This window comes from Chamaea fasciata, unplaced genomic scaffold, assembly GCF_029207755.1.
Source record: "Chamaea fasciata isolate MVZ Bird 193981 ecotype frontalis unplaced genomic scaffold, bChaFas1.0.hap1 SCAF_9, whole genome shotgun sequence".
Lineage (NCBI taxonomy): Eukaryota > Metazoa > Chordata > Aves > Passeriformes > Sylviidae > Chamaea > Chamaea fasciata.
Window position 1 is genome coordinate 14,853,896 of NW_027094094.1, and position 22,981 is coordinate 14,876,876.

At 34.8% G+C, this 22,981-nt stretch overlaps 1 protein-coding gene across 1 annotated transcript in view; it reads left to right on the forward strand.

The window, feature by feature from the left end:
• Window positions 1–22,058, forward strand: part of KNDC1 (kinase non-catalytic C-lobe domain containing 1) — a 56,992-nt gene extending 34,934 nt beyond the window's left edge. The window contains exons 8-30 of the mRNA XM_066191149.1: window positions 1,378–1,449; window positions 1,552–1,613; window positions 3,843–4,001; window positions 4,328–4,405; window positions 5,051–5,141; window positions 5,313–5,475; window positions 5,569–6,410; window positions 6,519–6,663; window positions 7,788–7,879; window positions 9,321–9,718; window positions 11,549–11,642; window positions 11,754–11,851; window positions 12,133–12,344; window positions 13,647–13,760; window positions 14,164–14,311; window positions 14,564–14,743; window positions 15,793–16,008; window positions 16,349–16,431; window positions 17,675–17,825; window positions 18,229–18,351; window positions 18,454–18,513; window positions 19,129–19,286; window positions 19,550–22,058. Coding sequence (XP_066047246.1) covers window positions 1,378–1,449; window positions 1,552–1,613; window positions 3,843–4,001; window positions 4,328–4,405; window positions 5,051–5,141; window positions 5,313–5,475; window positions 5,569–6,410; window positions 6,519–6,663; window positions 7,788–7,879; window positions 9,321–9,718; window positions 11,549–11,642; window positions 11,754–11,851; window positions 12,133–12,344; window positions 13,647–13,760; window positions 14,164–14,311; window positions 14,564–14,743; window positions 15,793–16,008; window positions 16,349–16,431; window positions 17,675–17,825; window positions 18,229–18,351; window positions 18,454–18,513; window positions 19,129–19,286; window positions 19,550–19,781 — 3,971 coding nt within the window. The 3' untranslated portion in view covers window positions 19,782–22,058. The remainder of the gene's footprint in view (window positions 1–1,377; window positions 1,450–1,551; window positions 1,614–3,842; window positions 4,002–4,327; window positions 4,406–5,050; window positions 5,142–5,312; window positions 5,476–5,568; window positions 6,411–6,518; window positions 6,664–7,787; window positions 7,880–9,320; window positions 9,719–11,548; window positions 11,643–11,753; window positions 11,852–12,132; window positions 12,345–13,646; window positions 13,761–14,163; window positions 14,312–14,563; window positions 14,744–15,792; window positions 16,009–16,348; window positions 16,432–17,674; window positions 17,826–18,228; window positions 18,352–18,453; window positions 18,514–19,128; window positions 19,287–19,549) is intronic.
• The last annotated feature ends 923 nt before the right edge of the window (window positions 22,059–22,981 follow it).

Genomic DNA, 22,981 nt, shown 5'->3' on the forward strand with positions numbered 1-22,981 from the left:
GTTTGTAACCTCCATTGGGACTTTACTTAATTCCTCACCTCTTATCAGAGGATGTTGCTTACATGTTGCTCATGGGTGATTCAGGGAGCCCAGGTGAGAATTCTTATGTTGTACTGAACCAGCTGAGATCTGGTTTGTGTGAGCAGGGCCAGGGGCATTTACTGCTGACAAAGACAAGTGAGCATGAAGCTTCCTCTGCAGAAGTAACCAGAAAAAGTTCTCATTTGGGAAAGCTTTTCTTTTCAAGACATATACTTCAGGTCTAGCTTAAATATTATTGAAGGTAGTGGACAAGCCTTTATTTATGTTAAACATAGTGAATAATTTAATTTTAGATGTGGTTTGTACAGGTAGCTAAAAAAAGCGAAAGCATTACTGCCTTTTTTTGTACTTTATTTTTTTTCCTCTTAGACCTCTTCAATTATTTATTAGTAAATTAACATCTGTGTGTCTCTTAGACATCTTTAATATTTTGTTTCATAATTAATACATTTAATGTTTTACTCTCTTACTTTAAGAATCTATTCTTCCAATACTTTGTTTTTAATAAGAAAACTGTGCATTTGATGGTAGTCTGGAAATAGAGGACTACACTATTGGCCAGTCGGCCTAATATATTAAAACATGTTAAATTAAAATATGCTTTGAAGTTAGCAAACAGATAGACACAGTTTTGCCACAAGATTTTCAACACCAAATTTTTATGACATGACCTCATTACCTTAATGTTAAGTTCCTGAAGACCTCTGATCATTTAAAATAGTTTTAGAAGTCCATTATGTCTTTTTTTAACAATGGAAAATTTCATGGCCTTGCAAATATTGACCTATGTAACATTTCTTTACTGAGAAAGTGTGATTATAAACTATTTGTGAAAAACTGGACTTCATATCCTGTTGCACCTAGAGGAGTTTTTGATCTGGCCACATGTGTGTCAGCTTTCTCCAGATGATGACCCTCATCAAGGAGGAAAAGAGAAGAGAGACTTAAATTCTTAAGATAAATTGACCGTCTTTTATCAGTACCTTGTGAGAAGACTAGAGTGTATCCACCTATTATATTTATATCTTTTTGTTTTGTTTCTTTCTTAACTTTCCTTTTCTGTGCTGGGTATAAAGAGAATAAACTTCCAGATTCTTTTCTTTGTTCTGCAGAAATTGCTTTGGGTAATTACACAGCTACTGTCTCTTTATTGGCTTGTGTCTGTTCTAGAATAAATGTTATTTAAGGCATCAGTTATTGTAGGGTAATTTCTGGCACTGGAAATTCTTTGTTAAAATTTTTTACTTTCATTAGTGCTAAATAGCTACAAGAACACATACTTATTATGCCTTGCCCTTTTGTGGAATTTTTGGTTTATTTTTTTGTTTTTTCCAGTGGTCTTATGTTTGGACTCTGTGCTGATTGACTGCCATGGAAGGATCCTCTTTGCTGCTCCAAAAGCTGAAGGTAAAATAAGGCATTGCATATTCAGCTTTTATTTCTTTTCAGGGGAAATGGAGAAGAAAGCAAAGATCTTACCTTTTGTTTCTGCTTTCTTTTCTCATTTAGAATCCTGTGATGTATTTTATTTAGCTCCGGAAATTAAAGAAGAGGATGTGGATACTGAGAAGGTAATGTGGTAGGTTACGTAGGTTGCTTTGTATTTTATCTAAGGACTGCTTTATCCCTCTGCTAATTGAAGAAGAAAGCTAAACTCTTCTAAGATTGTGTTAATATTTCTCATTTTTGCCAGTGTTTCTTGGTTATCTCTGGGGCTTTTTTATATATTGATCTCTCATAAAATTAGTTGCTTCTATAATTTTGCCTTCCAGAATTCTTGGAGTAACTGCCGAAAATCTGTTATTCTATGGTTTTCCATAAGACTTAATTATTTTCAGTTTTTTAGCAGTAAGACAGACTTTGAAGTCATGTTTTCACATTCTGAAGGTCACAGTAACATCATTAATTCAGACTATCTGGGCAAAAGCCCAAACATTATTCACATTTAGAAGACTGTATAAAAATATCATTATCAGTATGTTTTTACTTTGAGAACATTATGAATGATGTCTTTTTCCAATGTAGTTTTCTTAGAGCTTTTTCCTATAGATAAAAACCATAAGAAGCTTTTAGAACAAAGATAATAAAAATGTCAAATAGCAAGTGAATGTGTCTCCACTGCAACTACTTTTGAATTGCAAACTGTACCACAGTGATCTTAAAGTCAGGGAAACAAAATTTACAGTACCTTTCTGTTATGCAACAAGAAAAGAGGTTAGCTAATACATGCCTTTTGTAGCATGATTTCTTTGGAATTAGATATAATAATCATGAATCAGAAAATAAAAGTTCATAAAAATCTACTAAAATATTCCATTTTCTGTAAAGCTGTCTGTAACTAGAAAATATTTTTATATCTTTCCTAAAAATTGCTATTTCTTAAACTGCTTTGATCCAATGTACAGATTTCTCAAAGGCTTCAGAAGCTTAAACTAACCCTGAAATATAATAGAGCAGTTTCACCAGACAGTAGAAATTAATAATCCCAAAGTGTTTGTGCTTTTTTTTGTTTTCTTTAGAATATGTGAAGTAATCCGCTTTCTTGTTTTCCTACAAAATTATATACAGAACAAACTGATGGGGCTTTTTGCCTTTTTCCTGATGGCTGTATAGCTTTTTAGTTATGAACATTCTAGTAACAAGCGTTCAATTTATGGTATGGGAATGAAGACTGTGTAGGGTCAGTCACAGTAACAGTAAAAAGAAGTTTCTTCGAAGAATCAGATGGCTTGGATGGCAGGTTTTTCCAAAATAAATAAATTTAGGGTAATCTTTGAGTTCTAAACCTAAGGGGAAGAAAATTATTTCTGTTTTGATAGAGCTGTTTCTCCATTTCAGGTGTTTTTGTAGCTATTAGCAGCTTTTTTCAATACTTGAAATGGAACTATTCATGAGATTATTTTGTTTGTAATTGTAAGTTTATGACTTACTTGTATGTTTTGTTCATTGCTGTTCACTTTGCTCAAAAGAGTGCCAGAGGACATTGTTTTATGGGAACACATTATTTACTACTGTGCTTAGGGTTCTGTCCATTGAGCTTTTGTAATATCTTTCAGAGGCAATGTAAAGTGTGGTGCTTTAAATTTCTTAAAATTGCATTTATAGTACATGATAACATATGAAAGCTAAGCATTAAGTGGGCTAAATCTGATTCAGAAAATTGTAATTCTTCAAACAAAACAAGAAAGCTGGTAAAGACCAAGTCCTTTTCAAGGTCCCTCATTGGGGCAACTTCAATTGCTCTAGCTGCAGGTAGCACAATAATTGCTAAAATAAATATGCAGTGCCTCATTCTTCTGACAGGTGTAATCTTCTCTGTAAAATATGACTTGTGCTGGCTAGCTTGCAATTACTGTGTGCCACTTACTTGCTGAATTATCATGACCTTTTTTAAGTAAATTGCATCTGGCCAGGTTTTATGGTAGAACTCTGAAGCTTGCAGCAATCTTTTTACATGAGAAACGAATTCTTCAAAATGGTTCTTAAATAATTTTTTCCTGAATAATATCCCTAGGTAAAGAATAAGAGAATTAATGTCTGTTGCTCCACCAGTAGAAAAATAGCTACTGTTATTGGCCCTGCATGCATAACAACTAGATTTTGAAATGGGCTGGGATTTTCATCAGCACCCTCAAAAGTCAAATGTAATCTGTACTTTAAAAGCTCTAGTAATTTTTTTTCCTTTTTTTTTTTGGCAGGAAATGGGGGCAATTTTTGGATAATTTGCTGGAATTGTTTTTGCAGTGGAGGCTTTTTTTAGTCTGTTTAAATCTTTCTTGTCTCTTATGTTACACCAATAGGTCTGTGTTTATGGTGTTGCTGCAGTTCTGTGGATGGCTGCGAAATACAGTGTTCCACCGAGTCACAAACTAGTATTGCCAAGAAATTTAAAAAAACTACTTCTGGATATGGCAAGAAAAGACCCCAAAGAAAGACCTTCTCTAACTGCTGCAATTAAGGTTACCAGATTTAGTTGTGTCTACAGTCTCATTTTAGTATTTTTGAAATCAAAATAATAACTTAATGCATGTAATGGACTGATATCTGATTAAATCATAACCAGTCACTTTGGGTTTTGTTTTTAAAATTACCTCCTTAGGGACACAGAGGGGTCTGTTTTTAATTTATATTGGAATTATCAAGGTCCTTGGGCTTGGACAAGGATCATAAGACTTACAAAACTTAGATTACTTCTAATTTATCTTGACTTTGTCCTTGTCCAAAAATACCTCACCTGATTGAAAACTTATTTACTGACTGAAAATTACAATATTTTTTTTTTTAGACATGCAATCATTATTTACTTGAACAAGGTATAAACAGCAAAAATATTTTGATATTATTGGGTAAACCCATCTTTAAGGTAAGAGTGCCACCTTTCTTTAATTTTGTATGTTTTTTTAGTTATTTCTGTAAATGTATTCCAGTAAGATTTTGTCACCTGCAAGTGTAGCTAGATTTTGAGTTTGATTTTCTTGGTGTGATTTTTGGGTTCTTTTGGGGGGAGGTTTTTCTGTATTTTCAAGTAGTCTGTAAATGTTGCCTTTTCCTAGTTCTTGCTGTTGGAGTGATCACAGATTGTGATGCTCTGACTCCACAATCTGTATGGGTGAAGAACAAGTAACTAATTTCATAATCATTCCTTTTATTTACCACCCCACAGAAGAAATTAATATGTAATTGTTGGGTTCTGTCTATGTTTCAAATGTGTATGTATAATGCACACAGGAGTCAGTCAATCCATGGAACTGAGTTTGTTCAAAACTTTGATTACCTTAAGGTTTTGATTTAAAACATCAAGTTATCAAGATTCCTGAACACTTCTACCAGTCCTTAGACTTCTGAATGTAATTTTTTTTATTCCTCACCTTGGCATGACTAGGTTGTTGCTTTGCAGTATTCAAGGTGTTTATGAGGATTGGGGGTTTTTTTAAAGCAATGTGCTGAGCAGAATTTGAAATAAGAAAATGCTAATAACATCAGTTTGGGTTTCCATGTTTATTGTTAGGCTGTTGAGGAAGAAGTTGTGTCTCAAGATCATGTCACTTTTGAACTTAAAAATGAGAAATGTGTAATGGATCCTTCAGCGTCAAGTCTAGGTAAGCAGTCAGGCTCTGACATGTTTACTCTGGTTTAGCATTCTCTAGTTCAGTTCTCCACATAAGATTTTCTCAGTTCAGTATGCAATTGTTTTTCTGTCTAAATTGATTGTTACTTACTTTGCATTTATATTTTCCATATTGATCATCTCTCTGTGTTTTTGCTTTTAGGATTTGTGCCTTTTACCAGTGAAAGTAAACTTGTAGCAGTTAAAGGACCGGTACCATGCCAGATTTCACTAAATTGTGAGAAAGCAACATTACCTGTTGCATTCACCTCTCCTGCAACTCACTTTAAGCCTATTATTTTGCAACAAGATGCAAATATAACAAAGTTAGTATATCCTAAAGTAGAATAAGTTAAAGCTTAAATTTCATTGTTAAATCTATTTGAAATTTCCTTTTAAAAATCTCTGGTTTTTTTCAGAGATGTTGACACACCAGTTTCTGACCAATTCAAGAAAGAGGCAAGGAAAGAAAAACGTACGAACCACAACAAATCAGGATATATAGAAGACTCCAAAAGCTGTGGTATTGAGGATACAGGTGGTGTTGAAACTGCACCTGAAACACCTGAGTGTGGTTTACAAGTTCCAAGCCACTCATTCCGGATGTCTTCAGAAGAGCAAAACTCAGGCAATACATTTACTTCTCCAGTTACATTACCATTACCATCTGATCCCTCACATATTCTACAAGAGAAGAGCATTTTATCTGAAGATTCCTCCAGCTCTTTAGCTTGTCCTACATCTCCTAATTTTCTCCATATAAATAACATCATTCTCAAACAGGACTCAGAGAAAAGAGTTCTGACATTTGTACCAGTACATTTGGCTGTATCAGAGCAAATACCAAATAAGCCTCTTCGCTCAAGGATTGCTTATGATTGCTATCACAGTTTGCCAGTGCTACTTTCAAGTACTATTGCAAGTTATAAAATGAGCATGCAAACAGAAGATGATGCCTCCCTTTGCAATGTGCAAAGTCATGAGACTACTAATGTAGAGAACCAGTTTGGTAAAAGTAGCCCAGGTATTCAAACCAACTGCCAAGAAACTGAGTATGCAACCAGCACAGACTGTTTTTTTACTGAACAAGAAAACACACCATGTACTTCAGTGGATAAAGACAGTTATCGTGTCTGTGATGATAAAGTCCTGCCCCATCAGAACACAAGTGACACTTTACTACGGGAAGTGATTCATCTTATACAAGAGGAATTTGCGTTTGATGGTTATTTAGAGAATGGAGCTGAAGTTTTTGAAATGGGTATGTGCATTTTCTTCTGTGTGTTATTATCACTGATTTGTGAGAATATTGCTATTAATTTTTTTTCTCCTTCTTTTATTTGTTTCTGTTCTTTTTATTTTAAACAAGGTAACTTCATTTTAAACTTAAAGGAAATTAAGTTTGGTATGTTCTCTGATAGAATTTGTCAGAAGTTTTGTGACCTCTACTGGGATGAAAAGTTACTGGAAAATCTCTATCAGGTAATAAATGGAGGAAGATCTTCACATTTATGGTAGGTGTTTTTCACCTTTTACCTTCTTACAGTTGAATTTAATGCATTTATCCCTACTTCATTGAAGCAGGAAAGAATACACATTTTCCTGTAAACTGTTAATTTCACAATTGGAGATTTTTCAACCCTTTCTCTGTGGCAAATAGTGCTTAATGGTTCAGTCAAAAGTATTTTCTACCACACTTCTCTGTAACTCGATCTTAGGATAGCTGAATAGAAGTAATCAATTTATGTCAAAGTTAATATGGGGGTTTTTGGAACTACAAATTTGAAGTTTTGACAAAGAGGCTTAGTAGATACAGTTTAGAAAAACCTCAGTGTTGAAAGGTGTATAATCCTTACAGCGAATTTCAAAGATAATAGATTATGGCCTCCAAATACCCATACTTGTTATGGTGGCCTATTTCCCATTTGAGTTGGGAGATACTGAAAATTGGTTGGAAGTTATAGGCCCTTAGTTCCCCAAAGTTCAGTGATATGGTAGGAAAAACCTGAGGCTGCTGCGGCTGAATTACTGAGATATATGAAGGGTTATCCTGTATATGAACTTTTGTTACAAAGTAGTTTTTGACAGAGAGATTTATTATCCAGAGAAAAATACAGGTCTAACTTTTACATCATATGCAAGGCCTGTCTTAAAATATCTCTCAGATGCTGCTTGCTTAGCATTAGTTTGACAAAGACTGTAGCAGATTTTTCAATGTTAACTTCTTTGACTTAAGATTATGATTCTAACTAGAGATGACTTAGAGTCAGTTTTATCTAGAGATTGAATCCTGAGTGAAAATTCCACTACAGTAACTTGCAGTCTGTAGTTAGTAACTTGCAGTCTGTAGTTATGCCTGGAGATAGGCCTTCTGTTTGTGTTAGCTCTGATACTTCTGTTGGAGTTTTGCCGAATGCGGTACAGGAAAATCTCTATCTTAATTGTGCTTGGATAGCCATTTTAATTTTTTTTTCTCATAAAATAACAACTGAAGCTGAACATGAAAACTTTAGGAATTAGGTAAGTGCTATGAAGCCCTTTGTGTACATGATAGAGTCACTTGTAAGATCTCATTTTACTGATGTAAATATAAAAATATAGGAAATACTGATTTTTCCTAGTCTCCTTGTATTTTCAGTGTAACTGAGGAAGATGAAGCAAAATGCGACAATATCTTCCAAGATGTGAAGAAATCTGAAAGCTTTTGGGCAAGCAGTGATCAGACAGAGGGTGAGAAGGGACTTCATGTTTCTAGATCTTTGTGTGTGCTGGGAATCTATCAATGACAGAAGCTTTGAGACACTTTGCATGTGTCTTCAGGAAGGCACTCTTCTTAATTGTTTCATTTTCACTGAATCTGAGCATTATCAATGCCTTAAGGACATTACTGTCTTTCATATGAGGCTTACATATGACCCAGTGTTATTTTGTGGGATGTCATTTACTTTTACTTATTTTTATTTAAACAGATGTCTCTGTTGAAAACCCTAAAGATGGTAGCTGCTGTATGTGGTTTTCTTGTATTTGAGTAAATATTCTAGTGTCTACTCTATTAGTGGATTGTTTATTTACACTCCTTCAGTTTGGGTTTTACATTCCTCCTGACACTCTTTGTGACTGAACATTTACAAAATATCTATCTTTCAGTAACTAAACTCAAAACTGTGCTGGGACTGGTGAATCCTAATATTATAACAAAACCATTTACCCTTTATAGGCTTGGTGCATTGATGGATAGCTTCTGTTTGATTGCTGCTTTACCAATGTGAGGATTTTTTTCAAGATAGTTCATCCAAATTTCAGAATTTAAACTTGATTACTTCTCTGTTTTGAGCAAAGTGAAAATGTGTGTGCTTTACAGAAGGGCTCATACACTCATATTGTTCATTTTTATAGCAAAACATAAATTTTTAATTTTTCAGTTGGCTGTTGTTGTTCAATATTACAGTTTTCCATTTTTGGCTCAGAATGATTGGAAATGTAGGGTTAGACTTTACCATGGAGTCTGTGATTTCTTTGCACCAGGAGTTTAAGGTTTGTTTGACTCCAAGGTGGCATGTCTAAGCCCTGGAGGGTTGCTCAAGTGAAAAGGGAGACTTCTGGCAGGTATGGATGCTCCTGTCAGCATTATACCAACCTTTGACTGTCGCCTCAGTCCCTGAAGATTGGTAGTAGTTGTTATAACTGCAAAAAAGTCCCATCATAACTCAAGGGATTGAGTCCTGTGGGAGTAGAAAGTTTAACATCTATTGGCTATATCAAGTATTCTTGCCCTCTCTTTATGGAATAAAAACTTCAAGAATTATGGATGGAAAAAACTCAATAGCTAAGCATTTTACTAATGTGTGCTTAGGTCTGACATATTGAACTTCTGTTTTAAAGTTTCTCTGTGTTGTTTAAATGCTTGTTGCATATGCATGGAAAATGTTTTGTACTTTTCAGAAATGTATTGTTTAACTATTGCTTGATAGTTCCAAATGTTTTTAACCTTTATCATTTTACAATTTGTAGTTGAGAAAAGAAATATAAAGTCACAGTAAACATCTGAATGCACTGTTAGAGCACATAGGTAGTCTCATAATAGTGTTCTGTATGTGTCATGGTAAAGTTCAACAAAGCATGCCTTACAGCACAAGACCATTATTTCTTTTCCCCCACACACCTTCTTTAGGAAAAGAGGAAGCAAACTTGGATGTGAATGCTGAGCCTATGATAAAAACATCATTAGTTGAAATGGATTTTGATGAGTCACCTTTGGATAATATCAAAAAAGAATTGACTCTACAGAGTACAATCCCCACAGAAAAAGAGCAACAATATTTGCAAAGCGACATCTGTGGTCCAGGCATTGCAGAAGAAAATACAAGTTCAGAGGAACAGGCCATGATAAAAATAACTGGAAAGAGCTACCTGGCATCTCCCAATCTACCTAACTTTTGTGACTGTAGTCCTGGTTGGAGCAGTGCATTTTATGGAGCTGAATGTTTTGATTCAGAAGTTCATAGTTACTTGAAAAACCTTGGAAAGCAGAAATCAAGTGAGTCACAAAATATAGATGCTAAGAAAGTGGTGAGTAATGATTTTAAATCATTAAGATATATCTTGCTGGTTAAAAGTCTGATAAAATTTGTTCCGTTGTAGTGATTCAAAACACCATTTCTTCTTTTAAATATTGACTCTTAAGCAGTTTCAAATCCTCAGGATTTGTCATATCTTACTCATAACCCACAGTAGAGGTGTAGTATTCCAGAATAAAGAGTGCTGACACAAAAGTGCAATCACCTATCTACAACCCATCCTCTGTGCTTAAAGCTGACTGGGAAAGCACTGTCTGCCCTTTGCACCAGCCCCATGGTGGTGGTACTATAGAAAAGAGCTAAGAATGACTGTGACTGGAGCACATCACAAGCATAGGGCTTCATCAAAAGTTTTTGTACTCTAGACCTACCTGAATTAGAAAACGTTGTGGAATAGACAGGGAATTTGCCTCTGACTTCATTGCTACTCACCCCAGATTCTTTAGGGGACAAACCACTTTGTCCACCACATTCCAAATGGTCACTCCTTCTGATTCCCTTTCTGTTTACATAGTCTCTTAATCACCTTGATTTTGTTTTAATTGATGAAGCAAAAGCAGACCTTGAAGTAAAAGCAAGCAGCTTCCAATTAGAATCTGGATAATAGCTTTCCTGTGTTTTCCCTGTTGTCTGTGTAATGCCTCTGTAGGAGTACATATTTTAAAAATCCAGGGGGCTTTTATGGTTCTGTGCTAATGAACTGTGTTGTTAAACCTTTTGAGCTTTTCTGAAAAACAGTGACAGGTTTTTCTTAAGCTCAAATTAATTTCTAGCAAGTCCATCCAATTAAAGCTAACCTATTTACCAATCTGTTATTTGATATGTTAGCTCTGAGCTGTGTGTTTTCTGATACTCTGCTTGTGGGAGTTGTCTGCTGCATTCCGTGAACTCACTCCACTGAAAATGCTGTTTCATATAACTGGGTCACTGGTAGTTAACTTAGGACCCAAGTGCAAAAGTCACCACTTTTATAAAGCACAACATACATCATGTTTGTTGTTTCTTGATAAATCAGGAGCTGAACCCAAAGTGGATGGCCCATTTTTACTGGCTGGTAAAATAATGAAACTTTTAATATGCAAACAATTATAAATGTAAATTTTTAGTTTTAAATTGATATATTTTGAGGGGCCTGATGTACTTTAATTTCTATTCATTGCTTAAGTTACATAATTCTATCAAAATTTAGTTTAATTTTTTCAATTTTGTGAAATGCAGAAAAAGAAAATATGAAAGCTGAACTTGGAAATTTGTGTGTCCTTTATTTTTAGAGCAGCTCTCTTGTCTGCCTTCTGACCTGGTTGTTTAATAGCATGTAATTATACTTGTTTGGAAGCCATTGATTTCAGTCAGACTTTCAGTTCTTGCTGCAAATATAGGTCAGCTGTTTAAAGTGTCTCTGGGGCCTGCACTAAATTCAGAACATACAAATTTTAACTCTGGATGACTTCTGATTGTAAGTTTTAAAAATACTCTTGAAAACAACCGGATAAGTGCAATTATAACTGAAGGCATATTTATGTGAACAGATTCAGACAAACTTCCACACAGTCTCATCGTACACAAACCTGCTCCAGTTCTTAAGTTGTAGAATTGTGACTATTCTAATCACTAATGCTTTTGTGGGAACAGTTAACTCCTGCTGTATCTTGCCTGTAAACACAGATGTGAAAGGTGGTTTTTCATTGTTAATATCATAGTCTTGTCTGTTTGGATGTTCTTTTTTCTTCATAAAAAATAATTCTCTTCTAAAACTTCGCTTTCTTACTAGAACCACCTTCCACTTACAATTCTGATCAGAATCCTATTTCTTTTTAAATAGGAACTAGAACAATTGCTAATGATGGAGACAAAAAATTACAGAAAGACCATAAAGTTTTACCAGAAACTATTGCAGAAAGAAAGAAGAAGCAAAGGTAAGATTACAGCAACTTACCAGTAGTAAAATGGCTGTATGGTACTTTTAAGGACTTTTTCTGTAAATCTGAATCATTGATGTTTTTATGCCATGTATTTTAAATCTAAAGGTCCTGAAACTAAATCTATGTTGCCCAAACTCAGAGGACAGCTGCAGGAGATGAAATCGAAAGTGCAGTTTCTTGAACTGGTAAAGAAATATGTCCAGGCAAGTCAGACTTCATTTCACTTGTGCTTCATTTGTCATTTCATTACTGCATCAGTTAGCTGGCTGCTCAGATCACTCACAAATGAAATGTGAAATGGTTTGTGTCAAACTGACAAATTAAGTAAGATGCAAAAGAATTATTAAAGGTGATTGCTACTAGTATTATTTAAAAAGGAAAAAAAAATTTGTATGAAATGCAATTTGTCTTTAAATTGATTGCATTTTGTGTGAATTTTCCTCTTTAATTTCTTGTTTTATCATGGCCTTGCTTCTTTGAGTAGATGATGTATGCAGAGCAGTGGGGTGTGGAATCCTATGTGCTGCCTACAGTCGTTCACAGTGGGAAAGCTGACACCTTGGACATGGCACCTATGGATGAATCATCGTTGCTCCTTTACTATAACACAGAGAAACACCAGTGTAACAATCAAAATGGAGTGAGAGTTCTGCAGGCTGGTACACCACTTGGTTTAATGGCTTATTTATATTCTAGGTATAGTATGTTTTACAATAAATTGGGAATGGGTTGAAGCATAGTTGCTAAATCCGGAAACACTTGTCTCTGTGATAAATCCTAGTTATTCAACTTTAATAAATTCTTCTCTCTTCTACAAGATTGTGTTATTTCTTAGAACATTCATTTACAGAAATGGAGATGAAAATGTCAAAAGAGCAGCTGGGTTTCATTAAAAGTACTTGATAATAAATAAAAAAACTAGCAACTTTAAACTTTTTGTCTTTTACTTGTTTAAGGTTTGCTCTGATAGTTGCTATGGAATCAAGACTTTGTTACTCCCAGCAGTACAACCATTCCTCACATAATCATATGATCATATAAATTGGTAATTCTTATTAATAAGGTCTAGATATGAAAATGTTTAGGTTCTGTTCTACAGATTATAGCCCAAATAATTGGTCCTTGGCACTGATCAAAGTGCAGGCATATCTCAGGGTTTAAATGGGGACAGAGGCATCCTTCAACTTCAGTGAGGGCAGTGTTGTCTTAAGGTCCTATGCTGTAATACTGTGAGGGATAGAAATTGCCAGAGGCTCCATCAGACTTGTGCCACTGCAGAGGGAGGAACTTCCTCCCAGCTACTTCTCCCAGTTCACCCTCACTCTGAGACCCTGTTACTTATACTGAGTGCTGCTTTTCCTGGTAATTAATATTTTGCACAAAGTGAAGAAAATGCTTCGGAATTGGACTTCCCACATTCATCAAACCCAAATTTTCATTATTAGCTGTAAGCCAATAGGGAGAAAAGACAATTAACCTGTGTTAAGACCTTAAGAGTGTGTGTGTACATAAAAAAATTAAATGCCCTCATTTTTAATGCATGTATAATAATTGCATTCTGTTATTAAAGTAACTACTCCTTTAATTAGAGCTACAGGGAATATTTTCTTGCTTGATGTGTCTACTTCTTATACTGTTATTATAATAAAAATGTTTTAAAGCAGCATCAAGTTAGATGATAGAAAAAAAAAAGAAAATGTAATATGTTCTTCCATGCTATTTAGATTGCAACTTGCCTTAATAATAGAAATGTCAAAGTGGTTATTCTCAAAATTGAAAGTAGAGAAACTCTTTATAAAACAAATTATGCTTTCAGGGTTGGCAATCACAGTACTTGATGTGTAAAAATAATTTTTAAAAGAACCAAGGTTTTATGAAGAGCTTGAGAATCTAAAATGCCTGTCCTTGATATTTTGAGGAATTTTTTGCTGTTGCTGTACTCAAATGCAAGTTGCAGATGTGTTCTGGCTTGTCTGAAGTTTTTCTTGTGCTTTTCAGAAATGCCTTTTTAGAAGGTTATGTACAGCAGTTTCTTTACACATTTCGCTATTTCTGCACACAAGAAGAATTTTTGCAGTTTCTTCTTGATAGAATCAGCAGCACTTTATCCAGGTACAGTAAATTCCTGTGAAAAACATTATCAAAGCACAATTGAATTCCCTCCCAAAAACAAATAGCAGTTTCTCAGAAGTCCTACTTAATTAAAATGAATTTTTATGTTGGTTTTTGTAAGACTCTCTTATCAAGTGAGAGCAAAATGAGAGCAAGAGCTGCATCTGACAATGGGCTTACTTCTTGGTTCTGCTTCTCACTTTTACCAGTTATCCGCTAATGGGTAGTAATTACAACCTTAGCTTTGTCTCCATAGAGCCATGGATTCTAGAGACATGAAATTTAGAAATTTAAGATACTACATTAAATACCAAATAAAACTTGTGGGTTTTGTCAATGCTTATTTTTAAATTGGAATTGGATATCAATTTTGGCCTAATAAGTTTCTTTTTCTTCTCACCAGTGCAAGCCTGGATCCTTCCACATCCCTTACCAAAATATGTAACCGCAGTTTCTACATCCTGCAGGCATGGATTGAAGACTGTTACAGTGTAGACTTTGCAACAAATACTGATCTTCTGGGTACCCTAAAAGAATTTATTTCTTCCAAGGTAATTCAGAATTTCAGTAGATCCTTTAAGAAAAAAGAAATTAAGTCAGTTATGGGGTATGTAACATAGTTATTGCAAAAAGTTGCCCTAAGTACAATTAAAGTAAATAAAAGAAAAATAATGCTATATTTGACAGCTATGTTCAGTATGTCTGGTTTTGGGCAGGTAAGAATCTTACAACTATATTGTAACTTGCTTATAATTTCTGGGAAATTGAGTTCTGTGTTCTGTTAGCCTATTTTGCATTCCCAGGTTGCTTCATTAAATGGCTACGGAGAACGCTTGTTGTCACTGCTCGAGGACGCCTCTGCCAAGAAAAGTGGCAGTGCTGATCTGTGCTCTGGTGTGGGCAAATGTAAAGAGGAAAGTGAGGATGGCAGAAAAACATTACATTCCCTATGTAAAAAGCTCTCAGAAGATGTTTCCAGAAAGGTATGTCTTTTCTTCAGACTGCAGCGTATGGAGCACATTTCCATATATTATGTTTTGACAAAAACAGACATGTCCAACTTAAGAGTCCAGACCTACTTAGTAAGAATTATGTACCTGCATTTTAAATTTTCTTTTGAAAGCATCTAAAATCCAGACAGTTCTGCAATCATCACAATAATCTTAATTCCTGACAGCTGTTTCAGTAATCACGGATCAGATAATCAAAATTTTGAGTGTTGAACTCTTCATTCTTGACACTAGCATGTGACTCATAGTTTTTTGGAAACCTTTGCCACCTTGTCAACTGTTAATGCTTTTTATTAGGCATGTTGGTAAGACTATGAATACAAGAAAACAGCAGGAGCTATGAGGTTGCCTGCTAGAACTTCAAAGCTTGTAGCAAGAACTTGTCTGAACTTTTGTCTGTGTTTATTATTTTATTGTGTTCTACAGTGCAGAAACCAGAACATACTGCAGGCTTTTCCCAAAGATAGATCTCTTTACAGAGTGACCAAAATAATGTGTGGAAATCAAATATATCTTTAATGTGCAAGCTGAATTAAACATCAGCCTCATGATAAAGGTGCACAATTCCATGGGTATATTGGGGATTCAGCCAAGAAAGGGCAAACGGAATAGAGAAACATGGACTTTTTTATTGTTACTGCACAATAATGATAATGGAAAATGGAAAAAGGGAAAAGAATGAAAAACCAAGTATTTCTCAGAAAGAGATGTTTGATTCTAAGCAAAAAGGAGAAGTAAAATATTTTATGGTAGGAAGCTTGAATACACAGAGGTTTGTTTTAAATACTGATTGTTGATTGAGATCTGGCAGCCTCCTGCTTAGACTAATCCACTGTGCATATTATATTAGCTTAAAATAGCAGTGTTGAGTAAACCAATTTGTTCTGGGCTAACCTTGAAGATGAGCTGAAGAGTTTTGCATGCACAAAGGTGTTTCTCTTAACACCACTTTGTGAAAGTTACATCAAGGGGAGGCTTCCTGTTTAAGAGAAGTTGTAACCTTACATTTATTTTTTCTACAGAACTTCTACTGGAAACTATCCAAAGGTATGGGACCAATTGCACAATATCAGAGAGAGTGGCTGCACACAGGTTCAGCAGTTTTGCCAAAGCCCTGCTGTAGCAGTTTCACAGAAGAATCCTCAGTCTCCTTAGCCAGAGCAGATGAAGTGGGACCAGTTCTCTTGATGGAGTGCAGTGCCCAACAGCTTTGTTGGCAGCTGACACTACTGCAACAGGTACAAAGGTCTATTTGGAAGTACAAACAATATCTATCTTCTTGCTCTCTTCTTTCCTTACCATTGCCCAACCTTTTTTCAAGTTTATTTCATACTGTTTTATAAGACTTTGAATTGAAACTTTTCTCTTGAAATCTCTACAGTGAAATTTAGAACATCTAATGCTATCCTTAGGCTGTGATCCCTCTCATAATTAATGCAGGTGGGGTGGGAAAGAGGACATACACTGTCATTTTTATCCCCAGGCGTTTTAAAACAACTGTTAGGACTAACAGCAGATATATCTTGCTTTTTTTGTTTGTTTGTTTTGTTTGTATTTTGTTTTGTTTTGTTTGTTTAGGAAGTGTTTAATAAATGTCATCCAGTACACTTCCTAAATTCCAGAGCTCTTGGTGTTAAAGACAAATGTGTCGCCGTGCAGAAGTAAGTTGCTTGTTTTAAGTGCCCTTCAATTCTGTTGATGCACAATAACTTAGTGTTACACTTTTAATACAGCCAGAAACAGAGAAACAATTTAAGTACTTAGTAATTTTTTTACAGCCTAGGTAGCCTATTTATATGGGTTATTTAATTTCTGGAGATTCCATACGTGGATACGGGTATGGACGTGCATGTATGTGGAAGGCTACATTTGCCAGGTGATTTCTTTGAAATCTGAAATGAGTTGAGGCCAAAATATTTTTAAGAACTTGTGTTGGGGGTTGCTTGAAAGGTTTCATTTTTGGCAGGGAAAAAAATGTCATGGCCTCTGAAGTAGATCCTTGGTCATGAATGTGTGTATGTATATAAAATCTCAGACATTTACGGTCTTGCAGAATAGGTGAGGTTGGAAGGGACTTCTCAAGATATGTAGTCCAAGTGCCCTGCTGAAAGCCAGACCAGTTTGCCCAGGGTTGTGTGCAGTTGGGTTTTGAAGGTGGATGGAGACTCCACAGCTTCTCTGTACAATGTTCCTTCTGTGTGTTAGGGAGATGAATTGTTGGTATTCAGAGATACACAGGAATTTTTCTATAATTACTAGAGTGGTTACCAACCTATTTAAATTATTTATTCATCAGTAATTAATGTTTTCATCCAACCACATAGACCTAATTATTTTTATGACGGTCTACTTCTTACGTACTCAGTGGATTCAGTTAGCTTCTAATTAGTAGTTGTTAATTGCACTAACTGTGGTAAATTTTTGCTTCTAAGGATAGGGAATGAACATCTAAAGCAACTCCTTTTTTACAGGTTGTTTAATGGCCAAGGCTAGATCACCTGGTTTATATAGATTTTGGGGTTCAATCATGGGAAACAATGTGTGTGGTGCCACTTGATATCCTTTCTTATGTGGCTGCGGTTGCTGAGTTTGGGTTTCTGGCTGTTATTTTGTGTCATATTGGCTGGGGTTTTATTATGCACTAATGAGTGGTGAAAGTGTTTTTATGTACAGAAATGTATCCTATATGTGCTTATTTTTGATCAGATATACTTACCTTGTAAGTATAAGGAAGAAAAAGTAACATGGCTCACTATGTACATCATGAAGTTTAAAATCAAGATGGCAGGAAATGCAAAATTACTTTAAATGGTTAGAAGTTGACTTCTTCACAATCGAGGTTTTCTTTAAAAGTCCAATATCAGCCAGAATTATTTTTGCCTTTTTTTTTTGTGTTTTCCTTAGGGCAGTTTCTGCTGAGACAGTTCCACTTAAAGTCTGTAATCTGTTTCTGTCCAAGTGCATACAAGACCAGTACCTTCTGCAATTATTAAAAAATGCAGACAGTATCAGCACCTGGGTTGCTGCTGAAATTGTAACATGTCACACAACTAAGGTTTGTCATTGTTTATTGTACTATTGCCTACAAACCAGTTATTTATTTGTCATTATCTATGACTTGCTATGTAGCAAACCTGCAAGAAATATTCTGAAATAGACTTGGAAGTGGACAGTTAAAAATTTGCTTTGTTGTCACAAGGAGGGTCTTGGATGCTTTTTAGGTGTCAAAACTTAACAGAATGTAAGAAATGGATTGTCTGAGGGGAATACAGGTCAAACTTTTATCAAGGACACCTGGGTGACAGGAAGGGAAAAAGTGTGTGAAGGGAAATGTTACTACAGTCAGCAATTTTGATAACAAATTGAAAAAGGAAATACCTCTTCTTCCTTCTAATTTAATTTTATTATGCAGATTTACTATATAAATGTGTATATTATATATCTTAATTTTTTTCCAGTGGCAGGTGAGCTTGTTATCAAAATTTCTTCTTATAGCAAAATGCTGCTATGAACAAAGAAATTTTGCTACTGCAATGCAAATCCTAGCAGGCTTGGAAAATCTTATTGTACGACAGTTGCCAGTAAGTTTGAGACTCCGTTCTCTAACCATTTTGTTTAATATAATCTTGTTCCAATATAGACATTAATGTGAAAAACAAAAATATATTCTGTTTTATTGTAAGGCCTGGAAAATTCTACCTGCAAAAGTAGCTGAGATAATGGAGGAACTCAAGGCTGTTGAGGTATAGTATAAAGTCCTTAATGCAAAATTACATCTTTGGGGTTGAAGAAGGTGCAAGATCTGCTTAAATTGGGGTCTCTGTAAGATGAAAACCAAAATTATTTGTTTTAATTATGAGTTTAATTTGATTGAAGACTTTTTACTCCAAAAGTTTACATAAATTTTAATCTCAGTATTTCTCTAGCATGTTTCCTGTGTGGCAAATCAAAATTTCAAAAGCAAGCTAAAACATTAGATATGCTACATTGCATTAAAAGATTTCTGCAGAAGCTTTTCAGCTGTAATGTGTTCTGAAAAATCTTAAACACCTATTTTATTATAAGAATTCTTTTATTGATCTGTACAATTTTGAAACATAGAGTGGGGTTTTAAAATGCAGTTTTGCCTGTGATTTAGAACAATTGAAATTGTGTATGAAATATCTTTTGATTAAAGTTAGGGGGTTTTGTGTACTTTAAAAAGTTTGCCACAAGATGAATTCATAGTGTTTTCTTCAACCTCAGTACCAAAATTTAATATTATGACAAATAAACAGATAGTGTTATGTACATGGAGAACTTGTAAAACCTTGCCCAAGATTTAATGTGAGATTAATCTATGTGCATTTTTTAACTAGGTGTTTTTAAAAAGTGACAGCTTATGTCTGATGGAAGGAGACAGATTCAAAACTCTTCCAACAATTCCATCAGCCCATGTTTTGGCTATGCATGTCCAACAACTTGAAACTGGAGGATTCACAATGACAAATGGAGCTCACAAGTGGACTAAACTTAGGTAATTATTTTAATTATGTGTGTATATCACCTGTATTTTTTATTATATTATTGTCTAATGAGATAATGAGAGCTAATGCAGCATTTCACAGTTAACAGTTCAAATAGTTTCATTTGTTTCAACATGTTAATAGACGTACATATACAATAGAATAAAGTACTTGATGCCTTTGAATTTCCTTGAAGGTTTGTTTTTTTGGTTTATGCTTTTGTTTTTATCATAAGCAAAACAAACTAATCTTTTTTACCATATTCTCTTACAAGAAATATTGCAAAAGTTGTGAGCCAAGTTCATGCCTTTCAAGAGAATCCTTATACATATGCACCAGATTTCAAGCTACAGTCTTACCTCAGACAAAGAATAACTCGTTTTAAAGATGCAGACATTTCTGCCTTGGCAGCTGACAACTGTGCTAACTTCCATCAGATACCAGCAGAAAAACATTCTCGAAAAATTCAGGACACGCTGCGCAAGATGAAAGCAACATTTCAGTAATTATTTATGTTTCATCTGTTCTATTCTGGGTCTAGACTGTAAAACTGGATTAAGTTGACTTCATCTACTGGACCTATTTCCAAGCAAATACTTAAGTGAAACGACGTAAGATACTGTCTCAAGTTGAAATTATTCTATTTCTTAACATGGAAGTATAAAATGCTGACTAATGAGATTTGAATCACTGGCAACTGGATGGCAGATCAAAAGGCTTATTAATTTTGTTACTCTTCTTTAGCATAAATAATTAATTAGCCTGAAAACCAATATCTAAAAAATACTGTGGAAAAAACTTAAAATTCCAGCTTCTGTTGCCAAGTTGGCCTAGGAGAGTTCAAAACATAGTTCATTAAATGTTGAATCTATTTTTATATAAACACAGTACACTTATATCCTGTCATATTATGCATATAATTCAGAAACACAGATCCTCTGCTACTCATTGACTGTTGGTGTGTCTTGCTTTTATGTTGTATATTATGAAAACTGTAACTGACATACGTAATTGACTGTCTGTTTCTCCTACCAAGGAAGGAGAGGAATGCTATCCTTCAACTTTTTTTTTTTTTAGTTTGATTTTAAAGTCATCAGACTAACTTGTTTCCAAATGAAAGTAAGATCTGAGTGTAAGTATTACAGATTTGTTGCTCGGCTTCTGCACTCCTGGTATTGTGAAGACAGTAAATGTGAAATTGCTTTTTTTATCTGTGTTTGGCGCAAGAGTCACTTTGCCAATTTATGTCTGTCTGTATGTGTGCACGTTTGAGTATGGCTTTTGCTCTTGAGGTTGTTTTAGTAGATCACAGTGCTCCAGCAGCATCCAATAGAACAGAACCATGTGAAATTTGGATCTGCAACTTGTAAACCTGTGATGCTAGAGCATATACTGTTCATAGAGCTTATACTTACAGGACCCTCTAAATGGCCATGAAATGTATTGCTATTGCTAGAAAATTTGTTGAGCTACCCAGGTTTATGCAAGGCCAGAATGTTAAGGCTACAAATTAATTAAAAATGCAAGTATTTCTACCAGAGGGAGCAGTGGTAGTGTTGAATGAGTAGGGAAAGGCAAGAAACACTTAAACACTGTTCTGAAAGTGATTTGCTTAGAACTGTGTTTAAAAAAAAAATTTAAAAGAATATGTTTTGAGAGAAGTGAAGGGCAGATGTGAACTATCTCATCAAGTGTTAGTGATGGAGAAGGATTATGGTGTAAGAGATCGGAGTGTGTACATGTCTGGTATTTTGCAGTTGTACTGTTGTGTTTGACAGAAGTGCATGTGCACATGCTAAACTGTAGCTTTCTCAATGTATAAGAGGAAGGCTTCTCCTTTTCTCTTGTCAGTAACAGCAATATTACATCTCAACCCTCTCTCATCTTCCTTAGTAAAAACAAGGTGTGTCCATACTTTCCTTTAAATACTCAGTTACTTTTTCCTACTAATACAATACTACTAACTTTTGGCTCTTATTGGTTTAGACACTGGAGAACTCAGTCCTCAACAGGGTTTTCTTGCTTTTGTTCTACTTTTAATATGATTTGTTTTATTTACCATATGTAGGTTTAACATGTCATTAATTATAGTATTCTGACTTACCCTTAGGGAAATAAATCATGTTGCTATTTCTCTAAAAATTGCCAAATGTGAAAACATTTAATATTTACCTCCTACCTTTATGAATTAAGAATGGTAATATAACGTTCTCTTCAGACATACATTTCACATATTTTATCTGTATGCATTTATTTTAAATAATCGGTTTTGTTAGTAGTTATTTGGAGTTTTGTCAATTAAAAATCACCATTCGCTTAAACCCACACCTTGCCTTTGAATGACAGTAAAATTTTAAGTAGCATAAGTTTTACTAATGTAAGGTACTCTACAAGACTTGCTAATCACATGACCTTAATAAATTCATTTTATACAGTTACCAATCAGACTTTTGAAATTGCTTTTGTGAATTTTCCTATCATTTCTATTTTGCACTCATGAGAATTAACTCATGTATTTCTTAGTTCTGTGTTACTACATCTAGAAAATACTGCTTATTCTGTGACAATAACTGGTGCTTACGAGGTTTTATAAGTCAGTTCACATCTTCTGTAAGTGCTTCAGTGTATCAAACCTTATTAAAGCATAGTGTTGAGTTATGATACTACTTTGGGGTGTTTCCATCAATCAGACATTTCAGATTTTGTGTTTAGGCATCACCCCACAACAACAGCAGCAACAAATATTAATAGCTAATTAAAAAAAAAAAAATTCCACTCCTTTACAAGGAAACTGGTTTGGTTTTGTCCATGAACACTGAGGTATGTGCATCTTATATGACACAGACTTCGGAAGAAATTTACATCTAGCATATAACTGTGCTGCTTATTTATGACTTACAAGCAGTAAATGTTGAGCTTAAGTTTTCTCTCTTTGTGGGGAATGTTCTTTAAGAAAAAAAATGGGACAAAACATATCAAAGAAACATATTCATTTTTATCTAGTTGGCAAAATATTATCAGCATCAGTAATCGTACTGCATGAGTGAGGGACTTTGCAGTCTGGCCCTGTGCTTCTGGTCCAATACATAACTAGAATTTTTGGGAAAAAAAGAAATTGAGTTTGTTCTTTAAGCCACAATTGCCACCAGCTGTCCCAGCTATTCCTCATTTTTTCCACATTCCCCTCATCTTGCTTTTATGTTTATTTTTCAAACAGTGACCCATGGAGTTCTGAAATGAAGTCTGCTCCTTGGGAGACTTTCCAGATGCTTTGTGTATTGGTGCCCTTAGCAGATATTTGCCCCAAGGATCCCTGGGGTTTTCACTGCTCTTGTGAGGGGGCTGGGTAGTGTGTCCTTCTTTTACCAGGAAACAGGGATAGAATTCAGTTGGATCCTATGAACCATTCCGTGGAATCCCAAACCAAGCAGCTGGGATGTAATTAATGAATCAGCACTGATTCACGATTCTGACGAATTCCTTCCCTTAGAAAATTTTCGACCACTTCTAGACTTCAAGCATTGCTGAGACTCATCATTTCTGTGAGTACTTGATGTGATTTGCAAAGGATTATAACTTGAGGAAAGTTTGTAATTTAAAAACTTAATGAACTACAGTTGGGGGTGGAAGCCATCAGTTTTTTCAGTGTTAAACATACAGTTGATTGTTTCAATCCTTGATATTATGGTAGGAAGAGTGCAGATAA